General features: G+C 43.3%; 1 protein-coding gene across 1 annotated transcript in view; it reads left to right on the forward strand.

Moving 5' to 3' along the window:
- Window positions 1-13738, forward strand: part of RDX (radixin) — a 139597-nt gene that overhangs the window by 82467 nt on the left and 43392 nt on the right. Inside the window, exons 3-5 of the mRNA XM_068266911.1 lie at window positions 4356-4439; window positions 7916-8011; window positions 11626-11900. Coding sequence (XP_068123012.1) covers window positions 4356-4439; window positions 7916-8011; window positions 11626-11900 — 455 coding nt within the window. The remainder of the gene's footprint in view (window positions 1-4355; window positions 4440-7915; window positions 8012-11625; window positions 11901-13738) is intronic.

Consider the following 13738-nt stretch of genomic DNA (forward strand, 5'->3'; position numbering starts at 1 on the left):
AGACTACAATGCATACACTACACCATACATACATAGACCTATTACTGTGATGGGGATTAGATTGTGAACCAGTCAGTTAAAGTGGACCCAAATTAAAAATACAAGATTTCAGAAATAAAATCTATTTTCTAAATTATAATAATAAATAGCAGCCTTTTTTCAGCTGCATAATGACAAATCTAAAATATTTTACATTTATTGGAGGAACCCCTCCCCTTCCTTTCATATTGCCGGGACAGAATCCGGCCGACTGGTGGAGGAGATATAAAACTAAAACAAAACACAGGCTGCTACTGATGATGTCACGGGGGGGGGGGGGGGGGGGGGGGGGGGGGGGGGTGACCTCAGCTTGTGTGAGATTTCACATAGACGACGCCCCTGTGAGGTAGGTGATGACAAACACACCCATGATCTGAAACCTCCCACTAAGCTCAGAAGTAATGGCTGCCACCTGTATAACCCTAGTTATGGAAAGAGAAGGGTGAAAAGCATGCACTGAAATGCTCATAGGCTTGCAGGGGTGTTTATTTATCTTTGTATGTGTCAGTGGTGCAACTAAAGATTTTGAATTTAAAAAAAAATGTTTGGTTTGCCTCCGCTTTAATTGACAAGACAATATATATTCTGCACAGTGCTGTGGAAAAGTTGTCTGTGCTCTATAAATACAAAATAATAATAATGCTTGTTGTCGTCCAAGGACTTCCTAGAAAGTCACCTGTTCCAGCTAAAGATGGCTAGATCAGTGAACTAACATGGAGGCGAGCCCTGCAGCTTGCACAGTACAGACCAATGAAAATGGAGCGATTTACAGGAAACTAGAAGACTTGTTGACCCAGTTTAAGAATCGATTCTCTGGTATCTGTCGGGCCGGATGCTTTGCCGCTGTCCTTTTCTGAGCTGCTGTTTGTTTTGCTGCCTGTATCTGGTGAATGGCAGAGGGCAGCTGTTTTCTGTTATCTTCCCACAATTGATTTTCCAACCTGTTGCTTCCCGTCACCGCGCTCCGCCATTGTTGTGCTCTCGGCAGCCAGGTTGGAGTCACTGACAGTTAAGGGGCCTTGGCTAAGCCCGTTAGATGATGCCTGGCAGATGGCTTCTAGCGATAGGGACCGTTAAACAATTCCGTCATGTTTAGCTGCTGACACTAATCCTGAGGCTGAAAGCAACTTTACCAACCAGCAAGGCTCAGGAGTCAAGGGGTTATCCTCTGCAGGCCTGGCTGGAGCTATAAATAGTTATTTGTTTTATGGGAACGATTAACACCTTTCTAAAATAAATCCGCAGAGGGGCAGGAAAAGCAGGGAAGAGTGCTATATCTTGCCAGGAAGCTTTTCAGGGATGCTCCATCAGTGTCTCCAAGTCCAGTTATTTTCAAAGTTCAGTTATTTTTCTGTCTATAAATATTACACTCGGGAGTCTAAAGCCTCGTACACACGCCTGATTTAAGTCTGCTGAGGCGGCCTACAATCAGGTGTGTGTATGGCACCCAGCAACTCCTAAATCCCAACCCATGAGCAATCAGTCGGACGGATCTACTCAACCCAATAAAAGAGAAACTCTGACCAAGAATTGAACTTCATCCCAATCAGTAGCTGATACCCCCTTTTACATGAGAAATCTATTCCTTTTCTCAAACGGATCATCAGGGGGCGCTGTATGACTGATATTGTGGTGAAACCCCTCCCACAGTGTGATGTCAGCGCCTCACAGCACTGAGATACTGACATCACACTGTGGGAGCCTTGTTGCATTGTGGGAAATAACAGCTGTCTCCAACTGCCAAAAAAATGCCAGCAGTATCTCCTTCCAGTGACATCACCTGCCAGCAGGAAAAATGTCGCAATGTGATTAATGCCAGAATGTAAATCAGGAGAGGAAAGATTTTACAACAAACACTGACTAAATCATTTATACATAATTATTGTAAGAATGAAGCAATTTTTTTAATTACATTATTTTGAGTGGAGTTCCTCTTTAAGGCTGATCCCATTGTTCACGTGTCATGCATGAATCGCTCGTTGGGTGTGCAGCCCGACCCAGCGATGTCGCCAAAGGTGATCCGCTCCTGATCCCCGACAGTGATATCAGTTAGGCATGTGTACGAGCGCGAACCGTGACCATACATGATTTGATTTTCCACCAAGCAATTGAGAAATCGACTTTGTTAGCCAATCAACATCTCACACACACACACACACCAAGCGAGATCATATGCAATGCTCCTTCACTGATCAAGCTGAATGATGATGTCTCCAGACTCTGAAACCAAAAATCTATTCTGTGTCGATCGAAGTCCTGTGAACAGAAAGCAGATTTCATTACGATTGACTGTTTTTATCCTGCCCGATGGAGTATATTGGTCTATTCGACCAGATATCGGCCAATTTCCATCGATGTTTAGAGCAAAAGTGATCCGACAGCCCTGGAGTTTAAAAAGTGTCTCAAATGAGAAAAGTTTGCAACAGTCATCTGGGTCATATCAGAATATAGTGTGGATTGCTTTAAAGAGAACCTGTACTGAGTAAAAATATTTAAAATAAACACATGAGGTAACTTCAAATGAACATTACATAGTTACCTTGCCATCAGTTCCTCTCAGAAGCTCACCATTTTCTTCTGACAATGATCCCTTCCAGTTCTGACAATATTTTGTCAGATCTGAAATATATCAGTTGCTGTCTGTAAAATATCAGTTGCTGTCAGTTATAGCTGAGAGGAAAACGGATGTACCCGGTAATGTCCATGTTTCCCTATGGCTCAAGTGGGCGATGTTACAGTTTAACTGTGTGCTGACCAGAAAGCTGTTATGGGTAATGGCCATTTTCAAAATAGAGGACGGCAAATTCCCTTGATCACAGTAAACAAACAGGACGCGGGACAGGAGAAAGACACTGAGGAGTAGACTACATGGAAGGTAAGTATGACTTGTGTATGCTTATTTTGACTTTTAATTTTCAGTTCAGGTTTTCTTTAAGGGTAGGGATGGTCAGTGAGATGCAAATAATTTTGAGTTAATGCAGGATTATGCAAATGTATGTAGCTTGAAAATGGGACCAATCGAATTTTGCCTCAGCAGGATTTGATTGGTAAATTTTCAAGCTACATAAATGGGCATACAAAATTTGCATAATACAGCATCACCTGGAAATTGTTTGCATCTCATTAACCATCCCTATTTAAAGAAAACTTAACTGAAAAATAGAAGTCAAAATAAACATACACACATCATACTTGCCTCCCGTGTAGTCTATTCATCAATCTCGCCCAGCACCTCTGATTTTCATGCCTTTAAGCCAGACGACTTCCAACAAAGTCGTGCTATGACCCCTCAGGAGGAGCCTCTTGCAATGGCCATGCGTGTCACTTCCTCTTACTGCTTCATTCAGTGAAGCACTTCTCTAACAGAGAAGACAGGGATGACCCGGAAGTTATAACATAGCCAAGATGCGATTCAGGCATCAAATGAAAGGAGAGCACAAGCTACAGAAAGGTATGCATCTTTAAGTACTTTGCAGTACTGGTCGGGGTCTTAAAAGCATACCCATGAGTGATGCTCGGAGTCCCTTTAAAAGAAAATTAATATGGAAGCCGTCATATCCCTTTTTGCTTCAGCTTTCCTTTAACAGGTGGCAGTGGCACCCAACTTATCTACTGGTCGCCGTTATACACAATAGATTATGTGCAGTAGTGATCTGAAAATGGGAGCCCATTATCGATCTGAAGTAGATCAGACATGTCGGGAAATGAATTGGTCAATCTGACAATTTGTATGCTATGTACCTAGCATTAGCCTTTACTGTCCTAAGTTTTAGTATATCTCTGAATCTATTTACCCCAATACAACCACTTGTGAATCACGAGGGTTTGCTGGGCGATAGTCTGGCACCTCTATTTCTTTCATACAAGTGAATAGGATGGGTGTTCAGCGCTGGCAGAACTGTCACAAGCCATTATCACAAGGTGAACCGTGGTGTGCTGCTAAGAATTTCCAGAAGGCAGAGTTCACAGCCGCTTCTCTGACTCTCATAGTTACATTTCTAGCTTCTGGCTCCTGATTATATTCCATTGTCTCTGCTGCTGCTTTGCCTTGTGGCCTAGGAATACATAACAGCGTAACATTTCCAAATATCACCCAGCATCTGATAACCAGGCATCAATCACATCCTGTTAGTGTCTCCCTGCCTCAGTGTGGAGGCCTGATGGGAAGGGAGCGGGTTCAAAGTCAGCCTGAAGGCTCTAGTGTCCTGGTGCCGGCTCCATGCAGGACAGCGGAACAGTGCGTTGTAATGGCCTCGCTGTACATTTGTCATTTAAGGATAATACATTTCCTTTCTTTTCTTCTCTTCTTGATGCAGATTAATGTTCGAGTGACTACGATGGACGCGGAGCTGGAGTTCGCTATTCAGCCTAACACAAATGGCAAGCAGCTCTTTGATCAGGTATACAATACAATAACAACTAACTGTGGTACTCAGTAATGAGGTATTCGCAGTGGCGTAGCTAAGGAGCTGTGGGCCCCGATGCAAGTTTTACATGGGGCCCCCAAGCACTCTATACATAACAATTGATACGGCGCACCAAAACCTGCCAAGGACAACCAGTGTCAGAGGTGCAAGAAGGGGATGGGGAACAGTTTTATAATTACCACTATTCAGAGTATCTATAGAAGTGATTATTATGAGCACAGGACCAATAGAGAGCTAATACTGTGGTCTAGGGAGGGCTCCTCTGGGCTCTGGCACAAGGGCCCCGATGCGGTCGCTACCTCTGCACCCCCTATTGCTACGCCCCTGGGTATTCGTGTAAAATTGGAGTATTTTTATACATCATTTTTGCACTTTTAAATGTTTTTCATATTTGTATAAGTTGTTAAAAAAAACCCTCTATTTTCTCAATGTCTTAAGCCTGGTACACAAATCCAATTTTGATTGACTGATTAGTCAATTTTTCCACCCCCATATAGAATGACGGCAAACCGATTGAGAATCCTATGAACATGTTGTGTATGTGGGTTCTAATTCTACATGGGAGTGATAAACTTGCCACACACCATACAGTTAAAAGGTCCAATTTTACACCAGTTCGATAAATATGATCGGTTGTCCCGAAAAAACAAACAAAAAAAACAACCATTTTGATCAAGAAAACTGATCGAATTTCCTGTTTTTTTTCTTTCTTCAATTGGACATGTAGGAAAATTCAGACCAATTTTATCAAGAATTGTATATGTGATGGATTGTGACATTGTGTTCAGCTAGAAATTTTTTTTTACATAACTATTCAGTACATTTTTCTCTTGATTTTTCTAACCAACCAATTTTTTCAGAGTTTTCTATCTTTTATCCCGAAATTGCAGCAATCTCTAAAATACTGTGTGTGCTGCACAAGTAAGGCCCGGTTCACATTAGCGTTCCCTGTCCGGATCCGCCTGATCGGATCCGGACCGTATACTGTACAAACGGAACGTACGTTCCGCATAGCAATGCAAAGGCTATGCGGACGTTCACATACGTACGTTCCATACAGTACGGAGCCGGACCGGATCCGGACTACGGACAGTTTTCCAACATGCGCTATTTTTTGTGTCCGGATCTCCGGCCCACGCATCCTGACCGGAGCCTGAGCTGAGCCTGACAGCACCATCAGGAACACAGAAACCAATGGGAAACGGAACGCACAGAACACACTGCCTACAAAAACCTGACGTTCTACCCCACTTCCTATCCGTATCCAAGCGGCCATTTCGGATGGGGACACATGGGCCAAGCATGTCTGGAGTGGTGCAGCAGGACGTGCTGGAGCTGTTTGGCAGAATGTCGGAGGTGGAGGTGAGGCCTACAGCGGAGGAACCTGATTCTACAGGTGCACCAGGTGCACCTTCTGCTGACCCCAACATGTTTTCTTAAAATTTCGCTATTTTTTGCCCACGGATCTGGATGGCAGCCTGATGCATGCCTGATGCAAACGGACCGGATCCGATCAGGATCCGGTCCGTTTGCATGGCAAAACACAAGTGTGAACGCGGCCTAATCCTATGGGATTGCTCGCACTGCAGCAATTGCGATTTACTACCATCGCAAACGTGCTGCATGTAGCATTTTCCCTGCATTGTGTCACGATTCGAATGAGACTTGCAAAGCGCAATTCCGAAAGAATTGCAGAGTACTGCAATGTAAAATTGCGTTTTGCATTGCCGAGTGCGGACAATGCTTTGATATCACCTGGACAACCGCTGTGTGCTGTTTTCCAGGCATTTGGGGGGAAAAAAAGAGCGAGACCTTACTCTGAGCTTCTGTCTAAATGTAGGACAGCTGTTTTCATAGCACGCGGTCAGGCATGTAATTTATGGATTCTGCATAATTGTTTCGTTTTTTTTTTTCTTTCTGCTTTTATCGAAGATGTATTGTTCAGGGGATTGTCCAGCTTATCTAGCAGTTCATAGACGAGACACAGAACCTGTATATTGCACTATTCTCCTAGCAGACTCAAAGCGCTTCATAGCTACAGCCACTTGGAGCGTGCTCCAGGGGGGACCAGGATCATAAGAGAGCCTTGCCCAAAGATTCCTTACTGTTTTACATACTGGCTTGAGCCGGTATTTGAACCCTGATCAAAGGCTCAAATCCCACATCAAAGACAACAGCTCTACCAGTCACTATGCAGCTGACAGGAGTTCTGCCGCCCCAGGACTAGGGAAACTGTTATTGATCAGCCACAACTGTAAAACGGTTATAGATTAGTTTACTCATTGCAGACTAATGGCCGCTGTAACTTGGCTAAGTGACCTTGTTCCTGAAAAGAAACTGTGAGAGATGAGTACAGAGAAGATCTATTCCCATCCAGACAATGTAGCTGCACAACAATTACCTGGGGTTTTTCTGAAACAGGCAGTCTGTTTATTCATTTTATGCCGAACACAATTGTTGTGTCAGCAATATAAAACTGCTAGTGTGACCTGGCACTTTTTGTTGAGCTATAGCTCTATGATCGCAGATTTGGGAACCTCTGTTTTTGATTTTGCATTAAGCCGCATCTGCATTAAGAGTACTAGTGTTGGGTTTGGTCATTATTAACACTACATTAAAGTTATGTATTCAGATCAATCCAGGCACACAGGGTTGGCCTCCAAACCCCTAAAAAAAGACTTCTTGGCCCTATACTACCAGCAGCCCATACTGGCATTGCAGTGCTGGCTACAAATGACGGCCTTCGGAATGATGTGAGCAGGAACAGCTGTATGTGTTCAGTGGAAGACTAGCTGCTCTCCCTTTCAGATTTCCCTGACTCCCATGTGGGTGATAATGGGTTGAAGGAAGTGTTTGGGATGAGGGAGGAGTTTGGACAGTTCAGACTGCTGTCCAGTGTATCCAAGCTACATCAGACAGTCACACAGGAAGCCAGTATGGCAAACCCAGCAAGCCAAATAATAAAAAAAATGAATAGTGCAATATACACAACTTTGTGCATTGCAAAAATGCGGTATTCCACACAATATGCATTCGTGGGAAGACTATGGATGGCACAGGGTCCCTGCATACCTCTTTGACTCATGCCAGTCTAAAAGGTTTCTTCTGGTGCCGTGGATGAGGGCATTACAACTGTGCATGCATGAGTAAGTTTCGCACATGCCCAGTAGAACAAAGCACCTATGCACCGAGGGAACAAAGAAGTGCATGAGTGACTTTGTTCTGCTGGGCACGTGCAGACCTTACTCGCACATGCCCAGTACAGCACTCCTCTACCTATTAAGTTTAATGGGTAGAGATTGAACGGTGGCCTGGTAAAGGATTTGTGAAGCCTCTGGACCATCCATAGGCTTCCCACTACTGAGGTATTTAATTTTTTCCCCCAGATTAGGTGTAATTTAACACCTTATAATAAAGACTATAATCTTTTGCCTTTGTCTGTTTTGCAGGTGGTGAAGACGGTCGGCCTGCGGGAGGTGTGGTTCTTTGGACTGCAGTATGTGGACAGTAAGGGTTACTCAACATGGTTAAAGCTGAATAAAAAGGTTTGCGTCCCTCTTAATTTCCACTTCTACCCTTTTTTTTCCCTTTTATGTCTCAATAGAGTATGTACTGTATTCAATGTTTCATTAGCTTTTTTACAGCTTTTATTTTTAGACCAATGCAATGTGAATGACAGGTCAGGCTGGCTATTATTATTATTATTATTATTATTATTATTATCATTATTACATTTGCAATTGAATGATTAGGAGTCCAAGATTAGCTGAGGATCCAGGAAGCTTAAGACCTCTTTTCCACGGATGTCTGAACTGCTCTTTCAAGCAGTCCAGCGTCCTATCTGCCGCACACTACTGGCATTTGAGTGCAATTTAAATGCAGCTGAATGGCAGCAGTTGTAACGCAATGCGTGTCAATCTCTGACACGCGCGGCGCCATAAAACCGTCACATGTCGCGTCTGAGCATGGGGTTTTATGCCCGGTGGGGATTTTGCTGCCCATGCCAAGCTTTAGCATGTGCCTGACGAACGGGGGCATCTGAATAAACCCCCTTTTAGATGCTCGTGGAACAGAGGACTACTAAATGCAGAGTGCCATTCTACCCTCTACCTAACCACTCCACTCCTGCTGCCTAATCCTAAGACCCCCCCCCCCCCCCCATCCGGTGCCTAACCCAAACCTCCCTGCCTAAGTGCACCTACTCTCTGAAGCAGTGATTATTGGCAAGGAGGTTAAATTATGGTGCCCGATAAATAGAGGGCCCCTTTTTACCAGGTGTCATAATTTAACCTCCTTGCCTCTAATTGCTTCTTTTACTATTGCCGCCTGTGGTGGCTCCATTTTTATATGCGCTCGTCCTGCACCATTTTTATCTGCTTCGTGTTTCTCTCATCCCAGCTGGCAGAGCTGCTTAGTGGGGTTAGAATGTTTCTGTTTTATCATCCATGCGCTGGGCTGGGCTGTGGGAGAGCAGTTACAGTGGACAGAATATTTCTCACTGTCCATAGCAGGAGGCATCCCTCACCTAATGCACAACATGTGTGACAATGTTCTGCCCCCCTCCTATGTTCCTCCATATTCAAAATGGTCACAATGGGATAGTTTTCTTTTTGTTCATGGGAAGATGAATCCACACATTTCCTTCCGGTTTTTATTTCTGCATCTCTTTTAAAGGCTGCATTTTTAAATGGACACCATGTTTTTACTCAGTCTATTTAAACCTAAAATCTAAAAAATCCTAGTAAGGCCAGCACTGACTAGTTTAACTTTGTCCTGCAGGTCTCCTGTTTCTACTGTACTTTGCTGTAGTTTTGTGTTGTAGGTGCCCCTCTTTCTCTGGTGCTGTCACTACGCTCCCAGCTAAGGCTACATTACATGTGCCCACTTCTGGACTGTTATAAGTCTATGCATGTACCTTCTTACAATTATACTATGCAAAAGGGGGCAGAGAGAGAAGAGGTATAGAAGATAATTAAGATCTTCAGTACACAGAGACCAGATAGGCCTTTGTGTGAGGTATGAAAACAGTCCAGCTTTAAGAATGTGTAAAAAATCTATTAAGAGGAACTTTAATGCGAAATTGAAGGCGTAGCCTAGACCCTCTTTCCCACAAGAGATCTCCCTGTATGTGTGTGTTGCATGTATAAACAACTTTTTAGCACATTGTTAGTGGGTGTGTTTTATAGAGAAGAGCAGTTTGTGCTGTCCATTTTTTCCCCATCCCTGCCAGCAGTAAAAATGACCTGCAAGGCTCATGATGGATCAAACATGAGCAAATTACACACTACTAGCTTTCGGAAAAGTTCCTCTTTAATGAAAGATAATGGAATATAATACCTGTCAGTCATATACACATACAGTATGTTGATCTCCTAATTATTATTAGGTGGTGTTTAGAAATGTGCATGATTTGTAGTAGGGAATTTTTTATTAATTGTGAAAGACAAAAGTATCAAGGGCCCAAATAGTGCAACATGTCAATTCAGGAATTGTAGAATGGCAAGTGCATAAAAATAAAAACAAGAGGATCCGCAAACCAGACAAGTTCGGTGAAAAAGCTGGTAGTCTTTATTGGTAACTCCACAAGACAGAGAATAAAACCACAGGATCAACTGACGCATTTTGGGCCTACAATCTGCCCTTAGTCATAGTGAAGACTATGACTAAGGGCAGATTGTAGGCCCGATATGCATCAATTGATCCTGTGGTTTTATTGTTCTCTGTGGAGTTACCAATAAAGACTACCAGTTTTTTTACCGACCTTGTCTGCAGATCCTCTTTCGTTTGCACTAATGAATTGGCGTGGCTGACCAGGTCCTGCACCGACTGGTATGGTTTCAAATAAAGGAGGTTCTGAGCGTTTTTGGAACTTTTACTTTGCTTTCTGCATAAAAATATACTCACAAAGACTGGGTTAACGCCAAGGTAACCACTGTCTTAGCAGGTAGGGAGATTAGACCTGACCACACTCTGGTTGATAATGTCGCTCTCTGTAGGTGTAGAAAACGGGGTAATACCCCTCCACCAAGGAAGGATTTCAGAAGTTACACAATTTTGGAACAGAGGCGCCAGATGAAGATAAAACAAATAAAAATCATTTAAAAAGGGAGGTAGTGGTGGACTTGCCTAACCTAAGTAAATTCATAGTTATTTACATAGTTATTTGGGTTGAAAAAAGACATACGTCCATCGAGTTCAACCAGAGGAATTCGACCCTCAGTGTTTCACTGAAAATAATTTCTTTATTCAAAAAAGTACCAAAATAATTTGCAACGTGTTTCACTACTACCTGCTTCATCGGGCAATAAAATGAGCTGGGAGGAGCAGATATACTTGCTTAGAACTTGTACAATAAAAATGATAAAATCTTCTAAACACTTGTATACTGTACAGTGCAAAAGCAATTACAATCTAATATAGAGAAATGCCAACCTAAAATCACTATAAAATAGATGTTGAGATATGTAAGTGAACAAGAGTCAAAAGATATTACAAGATTTATGTATCAATAATCTATATTAATATATGATTAAAGGCCAATATATGTGCAAAAACAAACATGGGTATAACCTACCAAAATGTTTTGATTCTAGTTTCCTCAGCTGGCTTAAAATGACACTAAAGCGAAAAATAACTAAAAACTTGTGCTATAATAAATTATATGTGTAGTACTGATAATCAGGGATGCTCTCTGACCTCAATCACGAGTAATCATGAGTGATTACTTGTCATTCAAATGAGGTTTAATTACAGCAGGTGAGCACGGGGGATGAAAGGGTTATTTACCCATAAATCAGTGTCCTTCCTGCTCTCCAACGTGGTCCATGCGTCCGATTAGTCGTGTCCAAGCCTCGCTGCCGTCACTTCCTCCTTCCACTGTTTCTTTGATATATAAGTGCTTCAGAAAATAGCATTGCTCTCACTAAATTAGTCAGAGAGCTCAGTTGAGCTCTTTTGCTGAAGTTTAACTGTTCCTGTACTGGAAATAATATGAGACTCATATCTGTGCTACTAATGTTCTATTTCATAGCTGTACTACACATACAATTCACTATATCAAAATTTTTTATTTTTTTTTTAAACTTCAGATTCCCTTTAAAAACACTTACTTCTGACTACTTTCCATTATTAACCGGATATAATCTGTGCAATTTTCCAGGTTGTTCAGCAAGATGTCCGAAAAGAGAACCCGCTGCAGTTCAAATTCCGAGCCAAGTTTTTCCCAGAGGACGTGTCGGAGGAGTTAATTCAGGACATAACCCAGAGACTTTTCTTTCTACAAGTCAAAGAAGCGATATTAAATGATGAAATCTACTGTCCCCCCGAAACGGCCGTCCTACTGGCTTCCTACGCCGTGCAGGCCAAATATGGAGACTACAGCAAGGAAGTCCACAAACCAGGTTACCTGGGTAATGACCGGCTGCTCCCTCAGCGGTGAGTGTGGCATGGGCGGCTCTGGCACAGTAAGCGGATGTGTGTCCCCATTGTTAGAATGGAATGGCCCGGTATTTTTCTGCCTTATGTAGGTATTGATCCCTGTCTTCTTGGAGAATGAGAAATGAAATGGAATCTGTAGATTACATGCCTGCCTTTTGTCGGGATCGGGGCTGTGGGCGGCTCTTTGTTGCGGACGACACACAAAGGCTCGAGGTCACTAGCACAGATTTGAAAGCGCAACTTGTGAACCAGTTTCCTTTCAGAAACGTGTCAGATCCCATCCCATTGTCCCCATATTTATAGGATGTTTATTTCTAGATTGGTAAGAGTTGGCTGTAATTTCCTCACAGCTGGGGTGGCCTCTGCTAAACTCGCTCTATATATAACTGCCAATTGTCTACTGCTTTGGTTTAGCACAAGCCCTCTGATATTGTTGGTGGTTCGCATTTTTATCTAGGCTGCCTGTGGATAGAGATGGTCACAGAATCCAGCTTATAACGGTTGGATTGGGCACATAGATGCATGGAGTTTGTATTGCAACGCTGCCGCATTAGTTGGGTGCCGGTTGGTGCTGCTAATAAAATAAAATAAAAAATTTGTAATTTAAACTAACGGTATTTAGCAATTTCTAAAAGAAAAAGGAGCTCTCCATCGTGCATTGCCAGAGAGTTTGTTTAATCGCAAATAAAAGTTATACTCACAAGACGTAAATGAACAGATCGCTGATCAGCGGTACAGTCCACCACTCTAAAATGGAAAGGCAACAACGCGCTGTGGCCAGCAGCGCAATCTCCGAAACTCGGGGAAGCCATCTCGCTGTGGGAGTGGGCGTGGCTGTAAGTTAGCGTGCGTATGGCATCATTACGCGTTTCGGCGCTCTGCGCCTTCGTCAGATGATGCTCCTGCAGTCGTAGTCGTACCCCGAGTTACGGAGATCGCACTGCTGGCCACAGCACGTTGTTGCCTTTCCATTTGAGAGTGAAGCGGTGGACTGTACCGCTGATAAGCGATCTGTTCATTTACGTCTTGTGAGTATAATTTTTATTTGCGATTAAACATACTCTCTGGTAATGCACGATGGAACGCTCCTTTTCCTTCTAGAAATTGTTTACCTATGTTCATCACATTTGGAGCTGCACAGTGCATAGTGACTAAGGAGTATAAGGACCTTTTGAAAGTGCTGATATCTTCAGGACAGGAGCGCAAGGTTTTCAATTTTTTTTTTTTTTTTTTTTAACGGTATTAAGCTATGCACTACCCACCACCTATTCTAACCTTAACCTCCTTGTGAACCCTTGGCCCCAATTGGCGGTCGCAAGGTGGCAGCCCCAGGACAATTGGTGTGACCTGCTGGGGGCGTGTTTTGCTGGACTTGAGTGACGGTGCTCCGATCGCCGCTAGGAGACAGTTAGACGTCTATTTACATTGTACAGCACTGCGATCTATGGCAGCGCTGTACTGGGGACAGCTAGCTGTTCCCTCTGGAGGCTCAAGAGTGACCTGCATTCATAGGACGATCGCTGTCATTGGCTGGTGGGGGGAGGGGGCAGGGGGGGGGCGGGGAATAAATAAAACAAAAATTGGGAAATATATAAAAAGAACCCCAAACAAATAAACATCCCAGCAGCGATCAGAGCCCACCAACAGAAATCTCTGTTGGTGGGCAGAAAGGGGGGTGGGGGGATTCACTTGTGTGCTTTTAAAGCTGCAGAGCACTAAATTGTAAAAAATGGCCTGGTCACTAGGGGGGTGGTCCTGTAGTGGTTAATGTGGATCTGAGCTCAGAACTTCCTCTCTGCTCTAAAAGATTTGACAGCATTGAAAACAATCAGGGA

The sequence above is a fragment of the Hyperolius riggenbachi genome, chromosome 2 (assembly GCF_040937935.1).
Source record: "Hyperolius riggenbachi isolate aHypRig1 chromosome 2, aHypRig1.pri, whole genome shotgun sequence".
NCBI classification, from domain to species: Eukaryota; Metazoa; Chordata; class Amphibia; order Anura; family Hyperoliidae; genus Hyperolius; species Hyperolius riggenbachi.